The sequence below is a fragment of the Sceloporus occidentalis genome, unplaced genomic scaffold (genome assembly GCF_023333645.1).
Source record: "Sceloporus occidentalis isolate IW3139 unplaced genomic scaffold, rSceOcc1.0.p SCAF_14, whole genome shotgun sequence".
Classification (NCBI taxonomy): domain Eukaryota; kingdom Metazoa; phylum Chordata; class Lepidosauria; order Squamata; family Phrynosomatidae; genus Sceloporus; species Sceloporus occidentalis.
In genome coordinates this window covers 19479390-19497711 of record NW_028316994.1, presented here as the reverse complement: position 1 = coordinate 19497711, position 18322 = coordinate 19479390, and the positions used below count along the sequence as shown (strand labels likewise).

The window sequence follows — 18322 nt, the reverse complement described above, 5'->3', positions numbered from 1 at the left end:
TAGAAGGCAATGCCATCATCACAAAAAGTCAACATGGGTTTCAGAGAAAGAAGTCATGCCAGACAAATCTAATCTCTTTCTTTGATAAAATGACCAACTTGGTAGACGAAGGGAATGCTGTGGATGTAGTAGATCTTGATTTCAGTAAGGCCTTTGACAAGGTTTCCCATGACATTCTTGCAAACAAGCTTGTAAAATGTGGGCTAGACAAGGCAACTGTTACATGGATTTGCAATTGGTTGACCAGCCGAAGCCAAAGGATGGTCAGCAATGGCTCCTTTTCATCTTGGAAGTGACCAGTGGGGTGTCCAGTGGGGCTCTGGCCTGGGCCCAGGGCTATTCAACATCTTTATCAATGACTTGGAGGATAGAATTGGGGGCATACTTATCAAATTTACAGATGACACCAAATTAGGAGGAATAGCTAAGACTCCAGAGGACAGGATCAAGATTCAAAATGACCTGAACAGACTAGAAATCTGGGCCACAGCTAACAGAATGAAATTCAACAGGGAGAAATGTAAGGTATTGCACTTAGGAAAAATGAAATGCAGAGATATAGGATTATGGGGGACACCTGGCTGAATGAGAGACTTCTACGTGTGAAAGGGATCTAGGAGTCCAAGTAGACCATAAGTTGAACATGAGTCAACAGTGCGATGCGGCAGCTAAAAAGGCCAATGCCATTTTAGGCTGCATCAGTAAATGTATAGGATCAAGGGAAGTAATAGTCCCACTCTATTTTGCTTTGGTCAGGCCCTGGCTGGAATATTGTGTCCAGTTCTGGGCGCCACAATTCAAAAAGGACATTGAGAAACTGGAGCCATGTGTCCAAAGGAGGGAGACTAAAATGGTGACGGGTCTGGAAGCCATTAATCCCTATGAGGAACGACTTAGGGAGCTGGGGATGTTTAGCCTGGAGAAGAGAAGGTTAAGAGGTGATATGATAATAGCCCTGTTTAAATATTTGAAGGGGTGTCATATTAAAGATGGAACAAGCTTGTTTTCTGCTGCTCCAGAGAATATCACCAGGAACAATGGATGCAAGCTACAGCAAAAGAAATTCCAGCTCAACATTAGGAGGAACTTCCTGAGAGTAATGGCTGTTTGACAGAGGAGCAAACTCCTTCCTCGGAGATTGTGGTGGAGGCTCCCTCCTTGGAGGTCTTCAAACAGAGGCTGGATGGCCAGCTGTCAATGGGGATGCTTTGATTTGGGTTTGCTGCATGGCAGAAGAAGGGGGTTGGACTGGATCAGGGCCCTTGGGGTCTCTTCCAACTCTACGATTCTATGATTCTATGAATTATTTTCCAGACGAACACATGAAGCGTTCCAGGGATTCATTCACTCTCTGCAGAAATACTAGTCCTATTCTGTACGCTTTGCTCCTTGCAAAACCTACGAAGGAATTGTTTTGTGCCAGAATACACAAGTTATTCTGCACAACAGTCATTTTTTGCATTGTGAAACTTTCTGAGGAATTCTTCTACATGTCCATAATGTGAAATTCTGGGAGCTTTTTCTGTAGAGAAATGTTACTTGCCCCTTGCAAAATATGCAGAAAAACACATGCAGACAGACCAGAGACTTTTTACCAACAGCCCAGGACACGTTTTTCTGAGCCAGGAAAAGGCCATCGTATTGTCTATTTCTGTACAGAGTAACTGCCTGAAAGGCTTGTCAAGATATGAATTACCAGCTGAGAAATGTACAGAAATGGGAGGAATGTCTATTAAGAAAAACGAAAGTGTGGCAATTTCCATCTGAAGAGCAATGCACCAAGGTCTCCAAAGCCGAACACAGAGCAAACCCAACTTCCTCCGTATTTAAAACGTCTTTATTTTCCAAATATCAGAGAAGCAAACTTAGGTCAATCCTCAATGGCTGGCCAAGGGAAGGGAAGGCAAGGAAGGGAAGGGAAGGGATTTCTAGGCAAGACAGAGGGCCTTTTGGGGTTCTTTTTTCCTAGAGCAGTCCCTGAGGGTTCCCTGTGCAAAGTGCAACAGAAGCTGCATCCGCACTGCCAAAATAATCCAGTTTTACCCCACTTTAACTGCCATGGCTCCATGCTAAGGACTTTTGGAAGAGCTCTGGTGCCACAACAAATTGCAATTCCCCAAATTCCACAGCAAGGAGCCACAGCAGTTAAAGTGGTGTCAAACTGGATTGTTCCAGCAGTGCGGGTGCAACCAGAGAGGAAAACACTGTGGGAAGGAGTCAGGTTTAGGGGGAAATATCTGAGCAGTTTTGGGGAGGGCTTGAACCCAGGCACTTTGAGTCAGTTAGGGGGTTTTCCAAGGCAGGTGAAGGTTTTATTGCAGAGGGATCCGGACTGAAATGGACAAAGACCACAAAGACATTTGCAGAGAAAGGCCATCACTTGCTTTCCAAAGCTGGCACCCAAAGCAGCAAAAATTAAGTCCTTTTTCTTTTTTAATCAGTGACAATTCTGGGGTTCAGTCACCCCAAACGTCCCCAAAACCCCAGCTACATCCCGGAAGAAGGCACATGGGGCATTTTGGCAGAGGGTCACGGAGTAGAGCTGGCCAAATCCCCGTCTCCCCAAAACAGGGTTCCTCTTTGGGGCGCAGAGAGATGCCCCCATTTGCCCCAAAGGCACTTGACATCAAACGCACAGAGATGGACAGAGAAGGAAAAGGAGCAGCAGCAAAGTTGCTTCGGTGCAAATTAGGAGAAGAAAAGAAGCTCATTGGCGTCATTGTGAAACAGTTTTCCTTCTGGCTCAAGTCAAGTGTCTGGAAGAGGAAGACAAAAGAAGGGAAGGGGAGATCAGTCTTGTTTCAAAATGCATAACAAAAGCAAGAAGACAACCCTATAAAAAGAAAACTGGGTTTTTCAACTGTTGTAAATTGAAACTCCATTATAATGATGGATCTTGTTGTTGTTCCTGTTGTTGTGTACCTTCAAGTGATTTCCAACTTATGGCAACCCTAAGGCAAACCAATCATGGGGTTTTCTTGGCAAGATTTATTTGCCTTTGCCCAGTGGGTTTCAATGGCTGAGCCAGGATTCGAACCCTGACCTCCAAAGTTGCAGTCCAACACTCAAACCACTATGGCTCTCAATGGTGAATCTACATGTCCACAAATCTGGTCAACGCTTTAGTCCCAATGATAATGTAATTTAGGCTTAGGGCAACAAGGGTTTTACTGTCCTATTTTGCTTTTAATGCATGTTGTGATCTGCCTTGGCTCCCATTACTCTACAAAAATTTGGGATATAAATCAAAAAGAGGGGTGGTTTGCTCAGAAAAACACCCCACTCCCCTCCCTTCCCCCCAAACTGCCTTCTTTGCAGGAATAGCAGAGAAAATATCCATAGCAGAACCATTAAAAAGGAAGGCCAGAAAAGAGGAGCTATGCCTTGGGGCTGTGCGCCAGTTTTGGGGTGCATCTGTTTTTTTGGGGGGACACTGTCAGGAGAAAAGACCACCTTCACAATGCAGCAACTGACACATTCCTTGCAAACTCAGGATCAGGAATGAGGCTTGGGAAGGAGAGTTAGCACAAAGATGCATTGTTTTCAGTCTTAAATTGATTTTCCTTATGTGCTTCTCCCATGAAATCCCATGACAGGGGATGGGATATGAGCACTTCAACCAAAAACAAAGGCGTTTAAGGGCAGGGCATGCTTGCACCATTGCAAATGCATGCACACATAACACCCCCAGCCATTACAGCAATCCTGGAAGGTAGGCTTTCAATTCAAAACTGATTCTTACTACAGGCCACCCACAGAACTTATTTATACGAGGCACAATATTAATATTTTGCATCAGTCAATATTGACTATTCAGTCGAAGCAGCCAACTAGAACCGTTCTGGAAGGAAGCCTGCAATTCTGTCTTCAGAAACTTTATAAAAAGCTCGCAGTCATTATCGTTTCCTGGAAGAGGGTCGGAAAATAGTACTTACGGCCAGGCTTCTTCAAAAACAAAGAATAACCCATTTAATTTTTAAAATAATAATAATAATAATAATAATAATAAACAACCCTAAAGTCAGGCCCAGAACTCTGTGTGCCTCAGAAATATTGCAAAACCTCCTCCATTTTGCTCAGAGGCGGAGAAGTTTGCAAAAATGGCAAAAACCTGTTGTCAAGACTCTCCCCTCCAAGGGCCCTTTAAGGCCGGCCGCAGGCATAGAACAAATGGCGCTTTGCCCCTCCAAGAAGGTGGAAAGCGCAAGATGAAGTCAGTAGGCAGCCGGCCACGTTTTATAGGAATACCGCTGGAATGGGGGAAATGTTAAAAAGAGAGGCCTGCGGTGGGCAGAAAACCCAGAGCGTGGGATGGGCCCCTCCTTCCTTGGAAGGGAGGTTAGGAATTGCACAGTCGGCTCCTTGGGAGGATCCCAAATTTAGGGTTTTGTTTTATTTTTTGCTTTGAAAATTTATCCTTTTTTCACTTTGAAAAAAGTTAGTACACAGAGGCCCCAAGAGCTATGCAAAAAACAAACCCAACTGCTCCAAAACAGATTTGGGATAAATTCGGGGGTCCCATTTTGCAAACTCAAGATAAAACAGAGCCACAGTTGTGGGTACAAATGGGAATTGGCATCTCCTCTGGATTTTTGGGTGAAAAAGAATAACTTCTTTTGGACTACTACTCCCAGAATCCCCCTTTCCAGCTATGATGGGAAATGCAGTCCTAATATTTTTTTTCTAATGAAGGCAACACTGGGAAGATCTTCCTCCTCCGGGATCCTTAAGGCCCCAGTGAAGAAAAAAAGTAACTTTTCCAAGCCAAGGGATGCCTGATGGAAAGAGGGAAAGGAAGCAACCAGAGGAGAGGCCTGGTCCATCTCGGGAGGCATCCCTCAGCTGTCGGAGGAAAGGGATAAATATAGAGGGAAACTCAATAGGGGCAGGTGAGGGTTTGAGGCTTGGGGCACAGATGCCTCAAAGTCCTGGGGAAGGGGCCAGGAGGGGTCTTCCAGGCCTTGATTCCAAAAAGCGGCCCTTTTTTGAAAATGCCGCAACAAGTTTCACAAAGACTCCTTGGGTTTAATCTAGCTTTATCACTCCAAGCAGGGATAATGGGAGATGCAGTCTTTAAAAAGGGACTCTCCCTTACATCGGGGAAGGCAGCCATTGACCGACACCTCCTTTTCCTCTCTCTCCATAGAAAGGTTCATCCAATTTTATCAATTTCTGCCATTTATACGCCACCTTTCTCCTTCGTGGTTTCTGCGAACCACACACATGGGTTATATCTGCGCCTGCGCAAAGCTCGGACGCAGCAGGCGCAGATCTCCCCCATTTGTGTGTATTCGCAGATGACCACTCAAAGAAATGCCGTTACAGGTAAGCACTCTGTCCTTCTCCCACGGTCAGTGGAGCCTTGTCCCTTGGAAGGCGGTGGGCTCTGCTTCGCTGGAGGGGGGTCTTAAACCAAAACCAGACAGCCCACCCGCTATGGCTTTCCTTCAATGCTGGCAGAGCGTTGGAACAGATGGCCCTCAGGTGCCCTATCTTGCAAACATGCAAGAATTACATCAGAAACCATTTACCATCACCATTGCAACTCTGACCTAGCTTCCATAATGCAAATGAGCCTCTTTCTCATTAAAGCAAACACCGGAGGACTTCTGCAGGAACTCCCTGCCACAAGATGTGGCGCCTGATTATTCGGATGGCATCGAAAGAGGACAGCCTACATTCACAAAGGAGGATGCCTGCAAGTCAGAGCAGGCTTTCTATCACACTTATGGGACCGAAGGGGGGATGCTCCTCTGTGTTACCACTTTCTGAGGAGTGGGAGACGCTGGTTCTTGTCCCCAAAAACAGAGAATGCTGGAGCAGAGTATATCTTTGGGGGGGGGGTCCTAACCCAGATTTAGCTTTTGCTCTGGAGACTCAAGAGCTGGTACAGCGCAAACTGCAGAAACAACAATTTTCGATGTTTAAAAAAAATGGGGCGAAACTGGATTTTGAACTACAGAAAATTGCAGAAACCAAACTTTTCAGTGTTCCCAGAATTGGGGTGAAATTAGCTTTTGGACTACAGCTCCCAGAATCCCCCAGCCAGCTGATTCTGGGAACTATAGTCCAAGAGGAAACCTTTCCTAAGCCCACTCCCCACACAAAATTTCTGCATTCAACTGCCATTGCCGCACCAGCAAATCATTGCGTTGCACTGGTGAATCGCTCCGTGAAATGGTGATTTCACCATTGAACTGTAGCCCCAGTGAATCTGACCCCTTAACGCAGTGCTCCCTATCCCGGGTTCGACTCCTGCCTTTGCTGCCCTGTCTGACCCCTCGCATGCCTCAGGACACCAGGCCAGAAATAGACGCTTAATGGCACCTAGTAAATCATTCCTGCAAAGAAGAAGGCTTGCTTGCAAGAGGTTGGATCTGGACGGGGAGAGGGGGGGGGAACGACACCGTGGACCCTTTTGGGAGAAAGGCAGCATGGAAATGAAATGAATAAATAATAAAAATATACATTCACATTTTCATGCAGTTGAGCATGTTTTCTTTGTAGCTTGGGGCCAAATTCTGGTTGAAAATTGTGCTTTAGATGGTGGGTTGGGGGACCTTTGGAGGGCTTTAGAGACCCCCAATTTAGGACCCTGGGGCCACAAGCACTATGCCCACCTTGACTTACCATCCCCTTCCGAATTTGCCCTATACCCTCGAAACTCTCCAGACCGATGGAAATCAATGCTGGCATAGGCGTGCAGCGGTCCCACCTGGTCAGGGGCAGTGTATGGATGCAGGGGCACAGGGTTGGCCACCTCTGCAGGGGTGGCATTGGCAACCTCCTTAGCCAGATCCAAGTCGATGTAGTTCAGGCCCAGCTCCATCTGGGTCTCGCTGGAGGGCAGTGGCGGCTGCGGCAGTGCTGCATACCTCTTTGTCTCAGGGAATGTCTCAGAGCAGTTGTGCCACATCCCTTGAGGGCACACCCGCATCAGCTGGGCACCTGGCGCCATCTCGGCGTAGCTGTCAGGGACTGCTGTGCCGCTGGACTCGGCCGGGGTGGCGCAGAGCTCCATGCTGATGTAGTCGGTGCCGCGGGAAGGATATTCGATGCTGACATACTCTCCGGCGCTCCTGGGGGCAGAGGGGGCACCTCGCCCTCCCGGGGGCAGGTCCATGAAGGCATTAAGTGGACAACTGAGGCCGCCGAGAGACCCTTCCAAACTCTCGGAGCTGGTGGATGAAGAGCCTGAAAAGCGGCCTGAGTTGAATGGACACAGGAGTGTCTTAGGGGTATGTTTATAGGATCGGGGCAGGGAATAGAAAGGGGCACTTCCAGAGATGGCCAGCAGCGGACTATGCTCCGGGGATGTACTTGAGGCAGAGAGGCTGGCAGGCGACATGTTCATGTAGTTGCCCCTAAAAGATTTGCCCTCGGTGCCATCGCCAGCTGGCGCCCAGTGCCCCGTCCCATCCGGAGAGCAGCTCCCGCTTGGAGACATCAACATATAGCCCCCACTTTCCTGGGGAGGGGAGACGCTGCTGGGGGTCATGGGCACATAGTCCTGGTCCTCGGTGCTTGTGGCCACGCCGGGCAACATAGCCATGTAGCCTGGGTCAGTCCCATGAAGGTTGAGCCCTTCTGGGTAGCTGGCTGAAACAGCCACAGCCTTGAAAGACTGCGTACGGCGGGGCAGGCTGGGGGTGTCCTTCTCGAGGGCCATGGGGGGCAGAGAGGCCCGCTTGTTGGGCTCGGCCCCCGATACCCACTGGGCCAGGCGGTGCCCGTCCGAAGAGGCCAGCTTGCTCATGGAGATGTAGTCCAGCTCCCCTCCGGCCACCATATAGCTGAGGGGGTCCAGAGTGCTTGGGGGCCGCGACTCGCACGGACTCGACCCCCCCTCATCCGAAGAGATGGCGCTGTAGTCACTCAAGGAGTCGGGCTTCCTGGTCGCGGGGGGCTTCTGCCCGGTGGTGGCTCGGGGGCTCTTATTCAGGAACGGCATCCCCTCTGCCCGGGACTTCCACGAGAAAGACCCCTGGCTAGGTGGAGGGGTTCCGGGGTGCTGCCGCCGGGGAGGCACTGAAATGGGAGTGGAGGCCAGGGCCTGGCCCTTGCTGCGGAGGGCCTTCATGGCCTCCAGGATGGTCTCGTGCATGTTCTGGGCCACCACCAGGTCCTCCACCTGCATCCACAGCTCCCCGGGCCCTGTGGCAGCAGAGCGCCCCACCTCCATGAAGAAGTAGTTCTCTGAGTGGCCGCACCGCCGGACGTTGAGCAGCTGCAGGACCACGGCCGCCACGTCCGAGTTGAGCCTCATGAAGCTGATGGTCCTCTCCGTCAGGCCCAAGAGGTAGACCCCGGTCAGGTTCCTGCTCTGCCCCAAACCTCGCGGACGGAGGCTGACCTGCCAGACCTCCCGGAAGGCCAGGCCAGGCCCCAGAGCATGGGGGTCGCCCCCCAAGGACTCTTGACCTGAAAGAGAAGGAGAGGGACCAGTTAGAAAGGAGGAGAGTGCTCTTGGCCTCGGGGCCAGATTCGATTCCCGAGTCCCCCGCTCCAAAGGTGGAAGCGGCCAAAGGCAAAAGGAAGTGGGACAAAAATTCCACATTGCAATGGTGGGGGGCAAGGGGATACAGCTGTCTGGAGAGCCCAGGGCCACACAGGGCCTTCTGGGGGACCCCATTTGGCCCCCGTCCCTTTTGAATTACTGTTCATCATCATTGTTTAATATTCCTCACATTGCAGGACCGTAAGCATCCGTACTAGGAAGCCGTACCATTCTGATACCACTTTAACTACCATGTTGTTGTTTTTTGTTTTGAAAAAAGCACATACAAAGTCGAGTCTCCCATTTCTGGTATTCCAAAATCCCAAATACTTCCAAATTCAAAACATTTTCCCTGAGTGGCTGAGATGACCATATCATTGCTTTCTGATGGTTCAATGCATACAAACTTCATTTCATGCACAAAGTGATTAAAAATACTGTCTAAAATTACCTTCAGGCTACCTATGCAAGGTGCATCAGTAAATTTTGTGTTTAGACTTGGGTCCCATCTCCAAGATGGGACTCCATTATGTATGCATATATGCAAATACAAGTATTCCAAAGTGCTATCTAAAATACTGGTTAATAGGAAGAATAACGACAATATATATGTGAGAAGAACAAGTAAAGTTTGATAAAGTATCAATGATATTCATGAGTCAGATGGAAGAAAGTCCTTTTAGTTTATATGATTGATGTGTGTGATGATTGTAGAAGTTTAATTTAAATATTTTGTGTGTGTTTCTTATATCATTTTACTCTTAAGAATAATAAATGACTTTCATGTTTTGACATGGGTCACAATCTATTTCCTTATGTATATCTGACCATACTCTTCTGGTCCCAACCATTTCAGGGAACGCCGCCTGTATTCATAAAAACAGCTCCCAAGACTGAAATGGCAGCAAGGGAAGATGCTGCTGGAAGGAAAGGTCATCCCTGGATCTTCGGGCGGTTTCTAGAAGCTTCAGCATGTGTCCCTTGACTTCTGCACGGCTTCCTTGACCGGAGGCTTCATTTCACAAGGAAATACTGTCAGTTCTGATTAAAACATTTGTTGAAACATGTTCAACAGCTTTCCTTTTTCTGTGTGGCGGTGGAAGAACCTCCCTGCATTCTTTCCATGCTATTCCTGCCTCTGTGCCAGGTTTTAACCCAGGATCATGCCAACTTTGCTACCCAAGGGGCACCTGTAGTGCAGACACCTGATGAAGAGCAACAGATGGACACCTCCATGGGAGTGCAAAGCCCAGAATCCCCAACCATACTGAAGGAGGTGAATTCAGGGAGCTATTACCTGCAAAAAGCAACTTTTCCAAGTTCTGCACCTGAGCCCAGGTCCCTTCCCTGCCAAAATGGCACCCGGGAACAGAGGGCACAAGCGGGCAAAGAGAGGCGGGCATCTTGGGACAGGACAGGAATGATCCAGAGGTCAAATAAGACCTGGGCATGGGGCCAAGGCAATGAAAAACGTCTCCTGAAATTGGGGACATGGTGCATTTAAAAAAAGGAAAGGCCGGGAAGGGGTGGACAGGCATTTAGCAACACCCCTAAGACTACCTGGGGTTTTTTACGAAGAACCGACGCCAACCCACTTGCAGAGAGAATTGAGGAAATTTAATTCTGCAAAATGCAAACAAATACTATTTATACTCATGTATAAGTCTAGAAATTTAGGCTAAAAAACTGACCCCCCAAAAACCTGAGTCGACTTATCCATGGATCAATGTAAGTACTGTATTTTAACACATATATATGGTGAAGGGCAAGAGTTTAATCTGCCCTGGAAGGACTGTCCCCCTTCTACTCTTTCAGCATCCAGCCTTTAGTATGGGCACAAATAGTTATGTCTGCTGGAATTTGGTTAAGTTCTTTGGCATTGTTTTCTTTTACTTTGTCCTTTACATCCTTCATTACATGGGCTTACATTTTATCCTTGACTTATCCACGGGTCATATCAAAATCAAAACCCAAAACCTGCCGTCGACATATATATGAGGTCAACTTATAGTCAAGCATATATGGCAGTCATGTTAGTCTGGAAATTCAGCCTCCAAAGGGCTCTTGAAGCACCTTTGAGACTGAGAGAGAGAGTTTGGTAACATAAATTCTTTCGTAGGTTTGACCAGACCCAAAACTTGAACCTAGGCTCAAGTCTAGGAAAGCTCATGCTACCAACGTCTTCCTTTCAGTTAAGTCTCAAAGGTGCTGCAAGATCCCTTTGCACACTTAATCCAGTAAAGACATACATCTATTATCGGCTATGATTTACTGAGGTGCTTTTAATGCACTGGACATTTTAGCCAGTCCTCCATATCTACAGATTCTGCACCGCACTCATCCACAGCTTGAAAATAAGGGGGGGAAATCCAAAAAGCAAGCCTTGACTTTTCCATTTTATATAAGGGATGGCATTTTAGTACATCCACAGCTCAACTATACACAGCTTGAAAATATACACATTCCAAAAAACAAACCTTGATTTTGCCATTTCATAGGAGGGGCATTATTTATCTATGGCATTGCATTTAATGGAACTTGAGCATTCATGGGTTTTGGTATCTATAGGGGCCCTGGAACCAAACCATAACAAGGATAGACTGTATCTTGCATCCCAACCTTATACATCCTGCCTTTATGGCACCGACCCAAACCTCCCGAAGGGTGGCAGGGAGTGAATCCAAGGGGAGAGAGATGTAGCAGTCTTTCTTTGGGGCAAAATGAATAAACAGCCAATCCCTCCTCCATTTTGCCAAGGTCCCTGCTTTCGAACCCACCACCTGCACAGGCACATCTGGTGGGAGACAGGGTCTTCTTGATGGCAGCTCTCTTGAACCCTAGCCTAGCTACTTCCATTGTGTCCTTCCAGTAACAAGCGAAGACCTTTTCCTCCAGCAAAGCTTTGCGAATGGACTGCACCCACGGAAATTGTCTTTTAATAATGCGCTGTTATCAGCTGCTATTTGCTGGTTTTTAAACTGCTTCTGATTCTATGAATACTCTCATTGTATCTTGAATTTTTATTGATGGCAGCTTTTGCCCGTATTCGCTTCAATTCCTAGAAGCTGCTTGGCAACTCAGGGCTGGGGGAAAGTGAGATATAAATAAGCATCATACATAATAAGGTGTCTGTATTAGAGAGCCAGTGTGGCGCAACAGTTTGGACTACGAATCTGGAGATCAGGCTTTGATTCCTCTCTTGGGCAAGGCACACTCTCTCAGCCACAGAGGAAGGCAATAGCAAAACCATGCTGAAGAAATCTGCTAAGAAAATCCCATGACTTGCAGGCACACACAACAACAACATTCGTATTATTGTCACTACTACTAGTACTAGTACATGTTGAGTCCCCCTTATCTGAAATGCTTGGGAACAGACATGTTTTGGATTTGGGTTTTTTTCGGATTTCTGAGTATCTGCATATAATGAGTTACTTTGGAGATGGGGCCCAAGTCTAAACATGAAATTTATGCTTCATGTACATCTTATGCGCATAGCTTGAAGGTAATTTTATACATAATCCAGTACTTTTAATAATTTTGTGCATAAACTAATGTTTATGTACAGTGAAGTATCAGAAAACAAAGGAGTCTCTATCTCAGCTACTCATGAAAAAGGTTTGTATTTTGGAGTACAGTGGTCCCCCGGGTTACGAAATTAATTCGTTCCGCGGTTAATTTCGTAACCCGAAAAACCTTCGTAAGCCGAATTCCCATAGGCGCTAATGGAAAAAAAGCCGCGGCTCTGCCGCGGCTCCATTTAAAACAGCACCGGGGTTTTTTCGTATTCTGGATTTCGGGATTCTTGTATCTAGGAGGTACTACCTAAATTTGAGGAAGCCCTTCTTGAATGCAAGAGCTGTTTGAAAGTGAAACGGAGTGCTTTGGAACATCTCTTCCAAAGGTAGTGGACTCTCCATCTCTGGAGGTCTCTAAGCAAGAGGCTGGATGGACCATTTTCTAGGAATGTTGTGGTTGTGCCTTCCTGCCTACGTCTTCTAGAATTGTAGTTATGTCTTGCTGCCTAACAGAATGAGGATGGCCCTTGATGGTCCCTTCCAAATGTTGCTGCTATTACGGATCCTGACTATGGATTCAAGAACTGGGGAAGGGTCAGGATTCCTACGAGGCATCTACTGCTATCATTAGGATCTCAGTTTCACTGTCTTTCAGGTGTTACTCTACCTGACATTTGGGGCCCTCCATGATTTGGGTTCTAACCAAGAATCCTAGAACCAGGGGGCTCCCCTCAGACCACCCGTCCCATCCCAAGCAGTGCCACTTTCTGCAACTGTGGCACAGGGATCCAGCGGATGGAGATTTGATCCTTAACACCAGAGAAACAACAAGGCTGTTGTGAAGTCTAAGCAGCTGTTCCTGGAAGCTGCTTTGTGACTCCTCTCTCCTACCAACCAAGGTCGCTATGTGGGTGCATAGGAGACACATTTGCACAACTGGGGGAGGAAGTTAAATGTGAAGCCCCCATGGGTGGCAGGGAAGGGGAAAGAGACCCCCAAAGCCACGCTAACACCAGGGCAACCCACCCATCTGCATCACTGAGATACGGACCGAGCGAGATGCAGGCAGTTGCCCTGGAGATGTGCTACAAAGCCAGACTAAATGGGGAGAGGGGAGGCTCAGTGGGAAATGTTTAAGCTAAAGAGTTCCAGGAAGAAGGAACGAGAGAGGAGGAGGAGGAGAAAAAGAGAGAGAGAACGAGGCGCTTGTGCCAAGAGAAAGGAAGGGAGGGATCCCATGGGCCCAGGTGGCACCCGTCCCAAGGCCCTCTCTTGCCTCTGGCCCCAAAGCTTCCCCGGGGGACCTGCGCCTGCCGTCCTTCTCCTCTTCTCCCCCAGGTCCCAGCCCTCTTCCTCACCTCCCAGCCAAGATAACCCAGGGGCCCAGGTGGCACCCGTCCAAAATTAGTCACCCTACCAGCTGGGAATAGGACCCAGGAGGAGAGAGGACAGCGTGTACCAAGCGCTCCATGCCAGCTGTGTACACACACAAACACACAAGATGATGAACAGCTAACACCGCAAGCCATGGAAGTGAGGGAAAGAGGCATTGCAGAGGGGCAACAAGTGGGTGAGTAAGTGGCACCACCAGCAATGGGTAATGCCCATTGACAAATGAGACCCAGCTGTGCCCAGTTGGACCCAAAGGAAAGCTGCAAAGGGAGGGTGGTCTCCTCCTCCTCCTCTTTACTAGTGTGCTCCATCTCTGGTGCAAAGTTCACCCCCTGTGCCTCTGTGCATGGCCCCTGGCGAGGGTTTGGCTGGTACCTAGAGGCACCCAGCCCATTGCCAGCTTTGCCCCAGATGCCAGGCCAAGGGCTCCTCCTCTCCCCTGGCACACCAGGGCACCACCGCCTCCGCAACAGGCTTGGCAGCGCAACAAGGGCTCTTGCTTGTCTCAAAGGTCCTGGGAGGAACCTTTGCTCCCGATCGTTGGTCAGCAAGCGGCAGAGGCCCCAGCACTTTCCCTCCGTCCAGCAACTTAATCGGGGGAAAGAAAAACACTTTAAATTCACCCCACAAACTCAGGACGGCACCCATTTCTCTTCCAAGATCTGAGCCTCTCCGGTCCTGGCGCAATTCCTGGAAGGAGCTCCGGCCAGCCAAGGGCCCAAGGCGTCCTGGCCGGCCCCTGGTGCCAGCTGCGGCTGGGAGGAAGCCCCATTTCTCCCCATTAGAACGGCAGATCTTTATTTGCAAGAGGAGAAGCCAAAAGAGAGAAAGAAAGGACTTTTAAAATTAGCACAAGTGAGACACACAAAGAAAGAAAGGCAGGGGGAAGGAAGTGCCCCTTGGCATCCTGGCAGCTGACAAAGTTGGGGGAAATGAGCTGTACATATATGCATACCTTTGTTACGAAAGCCTCTGTAAAAAAAAGAGGCACCCTTTCTGAAAGTATTTTTATGCCGGCCCAGACACCCCTTTCCCTTCTCATCCTCTCTCTAGTTGCCAAGTTTTTTAGTAGCATCCGTACTGGGGCAACAATGAAGGAAGGCTGGAGGAAAGAGGGACTTTGGGGGCAGCTTTTCTGCAGTAAATACAAACTGAAAGAAAAAAATAAACTGGGAAAGAAACCAGGTTGCACCAGTTTGCCTGCAGTAAACAAGGCAATAAATACAGTTTGAGATGGGAAACAGACTGGTTATCCTATAGCCACTCTTGGTGTAGCCTCACCAGTCCATTCCTGAGCATGTGCAAACTGCAAAAACAGTGAGGAAAAGGGAGAGCAGAGAAGCCTGCCTCACCAGCTCCCTTGGCATGTTGGTAAAAGCAGAGATCTATAGTAAGAGAAGTCAAAACTGGTGAGAGGAAAAGATAATCCCTGGATGCATTTTGGAAGAAGCCTTCAGGCAGTCTCAGGAAGGTTCAACACGTTTCTATTTCCTTGGGCAAAGATTCCCTGACCTGGCTGTTCCATTTCACATGTGCAGATCTCCCTGGCCCAAAATGCTTGGGACCAGAGGTGTTTTGCAATTGGGAATTGGTTTAGCAATTCAAAATAGACACATATACATAATGTGCTATCTGGGAGACGGGACCCAAGTCTAAATGTGAAATTCATTGATGTTTCGCACACATTTTTATAAGATACCCAGACAGATATTTTATATACATTTTTAATAATTTTCTGTATGAAACCAAGTTTGTGAACACCGAACCCTTAGAAAGCAAAGAAGCCACTCTCTCAGCCCACCCATAAAAAGGTTTTGGATTTTGGACTTCTGGATAAGAGATGCTCAACCTGCATTGGTTTTGCCCAAGAAGTGTCGGGAAACAGGCTGAGCTGCTGCTGCTGCTCCTCGTGGTGCAGGGGTCCCAATCCTTTCCAGGTGACTTTGGCTGAAGCATCAAAGCCAAGAACATGGCCATCTCCCAGACCCTGGCTGCCCCACATCCCACCCCACCCCACGGCAGGAGAGATGGTGAGAGGTGCAAGGAAAGAGCAGCAGCAAAGACACACATTCCGAGGAGCAAACCTTGAGGAAAGGAAATGGGGTCCACAGGAAGCACCCCTGAGCAAGCCCAATGGTTAGAGCTGCCACCCAGTGCAACCGTTTGGGGAAGCAGAGGCAGCAGTGGGGCTGAGACCCCTCAGGAGAGCAGGGCAGAACTACATGGGGGAATAATGCACCCTCTTTCTGATCTCTACTCTGCCTTGGGGCAACACACGCCTCCCAATCCAAATCAGAGTTCTTATATGCATTAGAGCAGTGGTTCCCAACCTGTGGGTCGGGAGCCCTTTGGGGGTCGAATGACCCTTTCATGGGGGTCGCCTAAGACCCTTGGAAAACACCTATTTAATTACAGTTATGAAGTAGCAATGAAAATAATGTCATGGGTTCGGGTCACCACAAGATGAGGAACTGTATTAAAGGGTTGCAGCATTAGGAAGGCTGGGAACCACTGCATTAGAGCTTAAAAAAACTCAGTTTGGAATATCTTTTTTGAGTTTTCATTTGAAACATCTGGCTTGTCACCAGGATTTGGGCCGGAGTGGAATCAGAGGAAGTGGGGCGCAGGAGGGGCAGCTTATCCCACCTATGTTCCCAAAATTTCAATCCCTACAGCCTCTTTAGAGAGCATGGCCCAGGGGTCAAACGCAGGCTGGGCAGGGGAACCGTGGCCACAGCAGTCCAAAGATGCGCACCATGCACACAGTGTTTTCGCAAGCTCTACCAGCTGCAAGCAAGCCAGGTTTGCGGCAAGGAGTGCTTCTGTGCAAGGCTGCTGCACGGAAAGAGGAGCAACGTGGCAAACTAGGAGACTGGAATATGGCTGCTCCGTCACCAAAGAAGGCCAGGATACAGCAATGGGTTTTATTTTTCTTGACACTGGTTGGAATTTAACTTTCCTATTTCTGCATACGCATTGCAAACTAGAGAGTGGCTTTTTAGATGAGCTTCTTGAGGGATCAAGGAGCAACCAGGCTTTTGTTTTTAAGGTGCCTTCCTTAAAGCAGGGCAGAAGGAACTTGCAACCTGGCTCCCAGGAGGGCATCATAGCGTGGCTACCACTCGGGCCACTGATCACTCACTTGCAACCCACACTTTCTCTCCGGCTATTTTGCTTGTCCCTCGGGTGGACTGGAGGCCAGTGTATCCCCTTCACAAACCTTCTCCAACTGACAGGCATGAATGAAGCTCCCTGGCTCTCCAGGAATAAGCCCAGTCTGGGCTCTGGCTGGTGAAAACCAAGGGAGATGAGGCTGGAATTTGGGACTTTGTGTGGCCCCAGCACACTTGCAGGACGCCAGATTGGGTGACGCTGGGCTAGATCGCTGCCCTTGGACCCAGGAAAAACATTTTCCCACTCATATGCCACCTTGGAAAGAGGTGTCGGTTGTCCGAGAGAAAGATTGAGATTTACCCATCTGTAAAATGGGTGCACCAGCAAGCCCCACAAGCCAAAGAATAGGATGGAGCCATGACAGTTACAGTCCATTAAATTCATTCAATGCAATGGCAAACGAAAATGGTGTCCTCTACATAAAACAATCCAGATTTGCTTTTGGGATTTCTATATCTTTTTAAATATTTTCAAGCCGTTGGTGGTTGAATCCATGAAGTGTCAAGTCGCTTATAAAGGCTTCCCTTTGGGGGGTGGGCTGCAACTCCCCAAATCCCCCAGTCCACTATGGCTCTAAGCAGCCCACCTCAATTTCCAGGCAGGTAAGGCAGCGTTTGGAGGGTGGGCTATGGGTCTACCTTGGAGGTGTGTGGCTTCCCCTTTGTTGGGGTGTCTCACCTGTTTCTGATGTGGATTTCCTGCAGAGAGCCCCTGGGGACCCCCGAATTCAGCGATTCCCCGACGAGGCACATCGCACTCAGGCCCAGCCTGTCCCACCTGCCAGGAGTGTTCCATCTCCTGGGGTCCCTCCAACTCAGCCCCACGGCCTCCTAACGTCCGGACTCACCCTTGCAGCGCAGCTCCATCATGGCCGCGTACCACGTCTGCTGCTGCTCAGCGTTCTCCGCCGCCACGCCAAAGGTCCCATCGCGTCCGTAGAGGACAATGAGGTAGCGGTGCCGGGCGTCCGCACGCTTGTTGACGTTGAGGGCGCTGGCCAGGGGGAAGGCCCTCTTGGGCCGGGGGCACGGACCCCCCGTCCGGAACTTCTTCTCGTTCTCGTAGTACTCCAGGCGGGCCGGGCCTCGATCGCTCCCGCAGCGCAGCACGAAATAGCGGCGCCGGTGGGACTTCTGCTTGCGCAAGTAGCCGCACAGGCGGATGTCCGAGAAGGCGGCAGGGTCCGGGCCAGAGGGGTCCATCCCGGGTGCGAGACACAGAGGAGGTCAAGGAGAGGATTGGCCAATCGACCGGTTGACTTCTTGCAGCCCTGGAAGGAAAGGAAGAGGTTCAGCTCTGGCTAAAGCAGCAATGGGGAAAGCAGTGCCTTCACGCTTCCAAGGCCTCCAAAGAGGGGTGCCATTGGGGGCAGCCCCTTCCGCCTCTTTGGGAAGGCTTCCTCCATGGCAGAAAAGGCCAAGAAGAAGAACAGCCCTGCAGCCCTCCTCATCCCTGGAGGAGCTCAAGGCCCAACTGGGGCAGGAAGGTCTTCTCAATGGGTCCCAGCTCTGAGGCCGGAAAAGAGTCTGGGGAGCGGCTCTGGAAGGCAGATTGCTGGCCTTGCTTCCCCCTTTTCCTGGCCCTTCTTCTTCTTCTTCTTCTTCTTCCCTTTCCTCCGGAGGGAGGCTCTTGGGCAGCCAGGAGAGTCTGCGATGGAGACCCCAAGAGCCAAGCGGGGAGCTCGGCTGCCCTGGAGGCCTTCCCTTCAGCTCTCGCTCTCGCTCTCGCTCTGCCCAGGGCT

The 18322-nt window shown here is 49.3% G+C and overlaps 1 protein-coding gene across 2 annotated transcripts; it reads right to left on the bottom strand.

Annotated features, from left to right (window-relative positions):
* Nucleotides 1-1636: 1636 nt before the first annotated feature.
* LOC149304402 (insulin receptor substrate 1-like) lies at nt 1637-18012 on the bottom strand. Of its 2 annotated transcripts, none has more exons than XM_089480203.1 (3): nt 17429-18008; nt 6716-8421; nt 1637-2756 (listed from the first exon to the last, which is right to left on the bottom strand). In XM_089480203.1, the coding sequence occupies exons 1-3, from the start codon at nt 17781-17783 to the stop codon at nt 2457-2459; spliced, it is 2361 nt and encodes a 786-aa protein (XP_089336329.1). In that variant the 5' UTR covers nt 17784-18008; the 3' UTR covers nt 1637-2456. The 2 variants fall into 2 exon arrangements, with proteins under 2 accessions (XP_089336329.1, XP_089336330.1); XM_089480204.1 differs by having other exon boundaries at nt 2665-2756; nt 6631-8421; nt 17429-18012.
* Between the last annotated feature and the right edge of the window lie 310 nt (nt 18013-18322).